Source organism: Echinococcus granulosus, assembly GCF_000524195.1.
Source record: "Echinococcus granulosus chromosome Unknown EG_S00054, whole genome shotgun sequence".
Lineage (NCBI taxonomy): Eukaryota > Metazoa > Platyhelminthes > Cestoda > Cyclophyllidea > Taeniidae > Echinococcus > Echinococcus granulosus.
Genome location: NW_020170434.1, coordinates 55,098 through 62,486, shown reverse-complemented (window position 1 = coordinate 62,486; position 7,389 = coordinate 55,098). Strand labels below are relative to the sequence as shown.

At 44.7% G+C, this 7,389-nt stretch overlaps 2 protein-coding genes across 2 annotated transcripts; one reads left to right on the top strand and one right to left on the bottom strand. All coding sequences in view use genetic code 11, as the record gives it.

The window, feature by feature from the left end:
* Positions 1–21: 21 nt before the first annotated feature.
* On the bottom strand, positions 22–2,307 carry EGR_06258 (hypothetical protein; the record flags this gene model as incomplete). The annotated part of the gene is made up of 2 exons (XM_024495507.1): positions 22–102; positions 2,140–2,307. The coding sequence occupies 2 exons, from the start codon at positions 2,305–2,307 to the stop codon at positions 22–24; spliced, it is 249 nt and encodes an 82-aa protein (XP_024350030.1).
* Positions 2,308–3,946: 1,639 nt separating this feature from the next.
* EGR_06257 (hypothetical protein) lies at positions 3,947–7,123 on the top strand (the record flags this gene model as incomplete). The annotated part of the gene is made up of 2 exons (XM_024495506.1): positions 3,947–4,181; positions 7,032–7,123. 2 exons carry the CDS (start codon positions 3,947–3,949, stop codon positions 7,121–7,123), a joined length of 327 nt encoding a protein of 108 aa, XP_024350029.1.
* Between the last annotated feature and the right edge of the window lie 266 nt (positions 7,124–7,389).

The window sequence follows — 7,389 nt, the reverse complement described above, 5'->3', positions numbered from 1 at the left end:
AAGTAGGTCCTCAGGATTGCATCACAAATTGGAGCCAGAAAATTGTGATGATCTCTGTGTTTTCCCTCCAAATTGTTGCAAAACACTTGAACTCAATAACTGCTTAAAATAGTGTATTACTTGAAAACTATATCAGGGGATGTTTTAACTACTAATTTGTCACCCAAGGCCAGTTCATCATTGTACTAGTTATCAAAGCGTATATTACTAATGATGATTTGACCAATTGTCTTTGCACACATTTTCGAAATAGCCTTCTGCTCCAACTGCACTTGCGCACTGACTGTGCCCCTTAACGAAGGCCAAACAACTGGAGAATGGGATAGATTCAGCTGTTGCAGAAGAGGAACCAGCCGTCAACATGTGTTTGGTGAGCATGTAGTATTGTACATGGAAGTAGCAGATTGACGAGGCAAAGGCGGATGTTGTGCCTTGTTGTGCCAATACTCTTCGTGGACTGCGATCTTCTGCACTCTCATCCAGATCCTGCTACAACTTCTGCCAGCACACTCACTCACTCTTTTCCCCCTCTAGCAGTTAATTACGAATATCGAGGCCACGGGATTCCCGTGTATTCTTGCCCAATGACCCGCTAAACTATTCAACCACTTTTGCTGTCTAATCCTAATGCCAAACAGCTTCCACTCTCGACGCAGTTCCACTCATTCGCATTGTTTCGCATCCATAGTTCTCTCACTAAACACAGCTTCCTCTGCGTGTCTGTCAAAGGCATGCTGCACTCAATATTTCAATGTTGGCTGCTCTCCACAAATTGCCAATGTAGACTCTTTGTCGAACATAGAGGCACGTATGCAGTTCGGCGTCGTGAGGAGAAGCTAAGTGCAACAAAGAAGCATTTCGTTGGCATATTTTACTGTTCATCTCTCAGTGATGGTTAACGCCGTAAACAATTAAACGAGGGTGCGAGATTTGGAAATGCACTCACTGTGGGCACCCAAATGAAATCCTCAAGCCAAGCAAGGCGCGATATTTGCTGTATCGCAGTGTAAGTAAGGCAAGTGTACGCCTAACCTTCTATCGACTGCTCTACAGTACCCAATTTGACCATTCGTATCACAGTCAACAAGCCATGGCAAAGTATTAGTCTAAGCAGAGAAATGGATGCGTATAGGGAAGGCAGTATGTTGGCTTTTTGTTCAACTTCTTCGTGCATCATCACCTTACACTTAAAACCCCCCAACAACACATTTGCGCTGGGAATGGTACATTATTCTGACGCAGCCACCGGACTTCCAGCAATGCATGATGCACTGCAGCAGTCGGTGGAGTGTGTTTGGTGAAGAGGCATAAATGAGGTGTGGGTACAGTGGCAAGATGCTGCACACACCACTGCACAGCTATTGGAATAAGGGTAGGTGGTGCTGAGTCAGCGGCAGCAAATGCAGACAAGCAATTCATTTAAAGACAAAGCAAATACCGCCTCAATGTGGGCATCAAATCGACGCCTTATGAGATGCAAATAGTTATGACGAGTTGATATGAGAGGTTTCGCCTCCTAAATACTTTAAGCATCTCACATGCAATTTATCGCCCCACTCCGCCTTCTTTTCTATTCACTCCATTTATCTTCTTCCAATTCCACCTAACTTCTTTTTAGTTACTCTTCAGTGGTGAGTGTGCAGCATTGTGCCACTCTACCCACACCACATTCTTGTTTCTTAATCAGACACATTTCACCGACTACTGCGGTGCATTGTGCTTTAGTGAAAAACGGGTTTGAATGAAATAAAGTGCCTTTCTCCGTCAAATGTGTTGTTGATGAAAGGAGAAGATGAACGAAAAGCCAAAGCACTGCTTTTCCTAAACACATTCATCCCCTTTGCTTAGACTAGCACTTTGCCATGGCTTGTTGAGAATGGCTCCAACTGTGTAATTAGATGCTTTGGAGCAGCTGACAGAGGTTGAGGCGTACACCTGCTAATACTACACTGCAATATAGCACGACTCATGCCTTGCTTGCCTTGAGGGTTTCATTTGCCTTCCCTATTGTCCAGCATGGAGGACGGTTCTAAATCTCGCACTCTCGTTCGGTTGTGCACATTGGCAAGCATCACCAACGAAGAGGCGTTGAATGCAGCGGCAGTGGACGTGAGGCCGAAGCAGCTTTACCTGCCTCACCTCCTTCCACTTCATTAAAAGCAGCATTCGTAGAGGAGCATTTGCACAAGCAAATGAATGTGCATTGCTGAATGACGAATTAATCTGAGTTGATGTTACTTTCCGTTCAAGTTCTGCACATGCAACTACAACACCCACCTTGCACCGAACCAAGGCACGATTTGCCATATTGCTGGCGTATCAACCCCATCACACGTTTACACTAGGATCTGAGTTTATGCGAAACTGGTTCTTCTGCCACACAACCACTATTCGCCAACGAGAAGCTACTTCGTCGCACAAAGAATCTACGATGGCCATTTGTGGAGACCAGCCAACATTGAGTTGTTGAGTGCAGGATGCCTTTGACAGACACGCAGAGGAAGCTGTTTTTAGTGTTTAGTGAGGGAAGTATAGATGTGTAGCAATGCGAATGGGTGGAAATGCCTCGAAAATAAAATGGGCAAAAACATGCATCACCTTTAACAAATTTGGCATTGACCGCTTCGCCAAATATCTGCACATATACTGGCACAATTTGTAGTGTACAATTAATTATGGAAAATATTGTGGGGTGCTAGTAAGGATTGGTTAACAACAGCGAATGTTTTGCTAACCAAAACGCAGGATGGAGAGGGGCATAAGTGCTACCAGCAGCAGTATACCAATGGGCACACGTTACTAGTCTTCATCGCCTAGGCAGATGGTACGGGTTGGAGGTCAACGTAAGCAGTGTCCTCTGCTGTGAATTATTTATATTTAAGTTCAGTTCAATCCGGTCTGTAGACCGTGCATGCGATGCATTGAAATGGGCATTTTTGTACTATTCTTGATTTTTCTTCATCACTTACGTTCCTGCACTCATCAGACCATGTAACGCAGTACAATTTTTGATTATAGTAAATTACGGGTCTATCTAAGGAAGCAAAAATGAGGCGGCGAATCAGAAACATTGCCAATTGTCCTGTGGGATGAATTCGATGAGGCCATTAAAACCAATGCAATTTTGCCCTTATGTCAAAATCATGCTAGCTTCGCCAATTTGTCACATTCAAATGTGGGCGAGTTCTTTTAAACCAATCCAATTGCATTCATGTCAAAATCATGCTAACCCTACAACAGACGGTTCTAATTTTCCTGCCTCGTGTGATGAGTGACGTTAAGACATTGACTGGAGTCACTTGCCATCACCTCGTTGTGCTCTCCACCCACCACACATGCATTGTCTCACTAAACGAAACCTACACAGATGCATATGCTCGGTCAGATGCGCATGACCGCGAAGCAGTCCTACCAATCTACACATGGCTTAGCATAACATTTCAAACTGGGAACAGAAGGTGTGTCGATTGCACAGTGTCCATGCACAATTAACCGGGAAATATGATACATTTATTTAATCTATGAACAAATATCTCACAAATCTACCAGATCCAACTAACATATCAACGACAAATCAGTGAACACCTCTGGTGTGCTTTTGTCAGCATCGTTAGGGCACAAATGAGTTGATCAGTAGCAAGTCGATGTTCCTTTTGACAATTGAAATGCAGGCAATTGCTCCGCCTAAGGCATCCCCCAAAACACTTTTTCTACACTTGGTGTGTGCAAAGCAACATGATGCACCTTCGTGCAAAAGCACAGTTAGTGTTGCTTGGGTTGATAGCTCGATGACATTAAAATTGAAGCAGCTATGTCTTTGCCAATTGTTGTACATTGCGATTCCCCGTCGTCTTGTCCCAGTTGCCTTTCCAGCTGTCGTTGCGAATATCCGCTTTCGGGTGAAATACTACTGGTGCAACGTCATTGTAACTGTCCCTCCCTGTAGATGAATTTCACTTCCCCGTATGGTGATTTTTTTTGTACAAATTGCAAATTATGTTTTCTTCTCATTTTTTTGCTGGAACCTATCTCAAATCTTAGTTCTTCCACCCCATGTAGGGCTGGCCCGTACTCTGGTGATGCGGAATCTGAGGCCAGACTCCTCCGGTGCAGCAACGTGCATTTTTCAACTGTACGCGTTTACCTGCAAATACTTTTAATTGTAAAAGGAGATAATACAAGTAAGTTTACAGTTCATTTCGAGGCGGTAGGCGTGTGAGGTCGTGGGAGTCTCCGGTGTGCCTCCACTTGGGAACAAACTCACCTGGTTGGAGGTGTCCTGGGATGTTATGGAAACATTGCTATTCTACTAATGAGTGGGGCTATGGGAGTTGGTATTTGCGGTTGCTTGAAGCGTTAACACCGAGGCAGGGGTGGGTTGCGTGCGTGCGGTGATTCCAGTTGAGTTAGTTCAAGTCGCGTCGCGAGGCGGTGCTCATCGTAGATTGGATATGGGAGCGCTGTGCACTGCTCATAAGACACTGGAGAAGGCAATGTTTAGTCGTCGAAGGAGGGTCCCTTCATTAAATAGGATTTCAGCAAGATTGCCAGTCTTCCGGGTCGGGTGATCCCCAAATGACAGTTTCGGTTTGAGCCTCGATAAGTGCATCACCCAGGGCCGCGATAGGTTATGCCTTGTCATAGGAGGGAGTCTCTGGATCCCTTGCTGAACAAAAACGGATTCGTTGACAAATGCAAGCAAGTAAAGAAGATTATCAAACACTTTGCAAAATGGTGCAATCAACAACAAAGAATGATTTAGGAGGTGCCAATCTGCAGGCATGTTCCAGCAGATCTTCATGACAAGTGAAACAACTGCTGAGCTCACATATCTTCATTGTGGAAGAGGAGGAGAATTACAACATTTAGCCTCTCAGGTTATATGAAGTGCATCATGGATGCATTTAGTTGGCATTTAATTGCCATTCACTGTATCCAGGTCCGATTTTGTGCATTAATGCGCAATTTTGAAATGTCACGATGATGTTCGGCAACATGTGAACAACTGGTGGATTGACCCAAACGTGGAACGTTGGACTGAAGTTCAAGTATTTGGAAATAGTTTGATTACAAAGGTCTTTGCTTTGGCTACGTGGACCAGTAATAGGAAACGATTGGAATGTAGAGGTTCAGTGGAGGATAGCTTTGCAAATACACAGAGCGAAGCGTGGATAGTAGGCAAGGTAAGGCAGACAAGAAAGCGCATTGGGTGAGACGTTGGGTGGAATTCCAAAACTCGTGCTCTTGTTCACTGGCCCAAATCAGTCAGCATCACTGAGAGATGGGCGTTGAATATGCTGGTGGTGGACGTGCAGTCGAAACAGCTTCACCTCCTAAATTGCCTTCGGCTTCATTAAAATGAACTTTCTTTGAGAAAGGACACGTGGAGACAAACATCAAGTACAGGAGCGACCAACACTGCCAACTAAGATTTTCTCTTCCGTAACGTCTTCCTCTGGAGCGGCTGCTGATACGTGGGTATGGGATTATGGTTGTCGGATTGTTGTACCTGCGTGGGCCAGAACATCCGCATCTCAGAGCAACTTCCTCCACCTCACCATCTCTTCTTTCATCGTCCAAAGCATTAGGCATCAGCTTAATGTGCATATATCTCACCTCCGAAACGATCGGTTGGGTTGAAATTATGAAGAGTGGGTCAAATAGATCCATAGGTTAGGGTAGGAAATGATAATTTCACTAAGGTTATATCAGCTCTGGGGAATGGGGTAAGTAAGAGGATAGGTTGTTGTTAAATCGCACAATTGTTCCCCCCCGAATTTCTCTTTCCACCATATTGTTGACTTCGCCGATTATTTGGTGTTTTGCCAATGTGAAACTGATATGAGGATTTTTAAAATAGATATATGCGCTATCGGAGAATGGCACCGACAATTCTGGTTACACTTTAGGATGCACGTTAATGTTTACTCGCACGGAAACACCAAACGCTGCTCTCCCGAATTCCAATTTCTTTGCTAGCCTGAATACAAATGTCAGCGGTCAGTGGAATAAATTGTCCAACCTGTAGTATTGAGGCGCACAACTGTAAACTGCGGTTACGCTTGGATGGGGTTGAAGGCGAAAAGAGAGATTAGTGCGGTAGGCCACATTAGGCGGAAGCCTTAGTTCAATTACTTCCAAACCCGTTCACATTGATGCAAATGTCGGTGGTGTAAGTCGTAGTGCCAGCGAGCAGGGTCTTTTCATAATGAAAGGAGCAAGAGTAAGCATCACCTTCAACAGACTTTACATTGACCTGTTCACCGAATATATCCACATATCCTGGCACAATTTTCAGTGTACAATCAGCTATGCAATTCATTGTGGAGTCTGGAAGAGGTTTTGTCGACAACAGTGTATATTCATCCCACTAAAACCTAAAGTGGAGGTGGGCACGAGCGCCATTAGAAGCGGCACCCCGTTGAAGTGATGGGTGTGCATGTCGAAGAAGGGCAGTCCTGCTGTGCGGCAGAAGTCGCAGGATTCCGTCAGGGTTGTTGTTCAGGTTGACAGCTTGATGACATTTAAGGCAAAGCAGTTGTGGCTTTGCCAATGGGCACACATCGCAATCCCCCGTCATCTAGGCAGATGGTATGGCTTGGAGGTCAAAGTGGGTGGCATCACGATCATGCGCCTCAGCAAATGGGATGAATTCCCATTTTAAATAGGAGTTGGCGCATGAGCGTAATTGTGTATGTTTCTGAACAAAAGTGAAATAAACGTGTTAAATCTTGACAGTGAAAGTTATTTGCTGTAGGAGACATCATGTAAATAGCATTTCCCAGCAAGGGATCAGAAATTGTTTAATTATGATTGAATAGACAGAATATCCGCACCCATAAAGCATGATACTTTCGTGGGCATCCACTTGTTGGAAGGAAAGATCTATCAATTAACCTAAGAGCCCGTTTTCGAGGCCAGACATCCCACTGTCCAATAATACGATCCTTCGGTATGAGTAAACGACATCGAGACTATGGAATGAAACGATTTCGCCTTGTGGCCTTTGACAACAGATGGATTATCCATAGGTGGACACTTTTTAAACCTTATTTTATTGTTGACTGCAACATTATGCAAAGAGTTTTACAATCTACTTTATTTGCTTTCATTTGTTAGCTAATCCGTTTTGGTTCAGCAAGGGATCCAGAGACTCCCTCCTGTGACAGGGCATAACCTATCGCAGCCCTAAGTGATGCACTTCGCTAGGCTCCAACCGAAACTGTGATTTGGGGACCACCCGACCCGGAAGACTGTCTGGCAATCTTGCTGAACTCCTATTTAATGAAGGGACCCTCCTTCGACGACTAAACATTGCCTTCCCCAGTGTCTCATCATCAGTGTGCAACACCCCATATCCACTACCATTGCAATCCTGGGGACCTACCC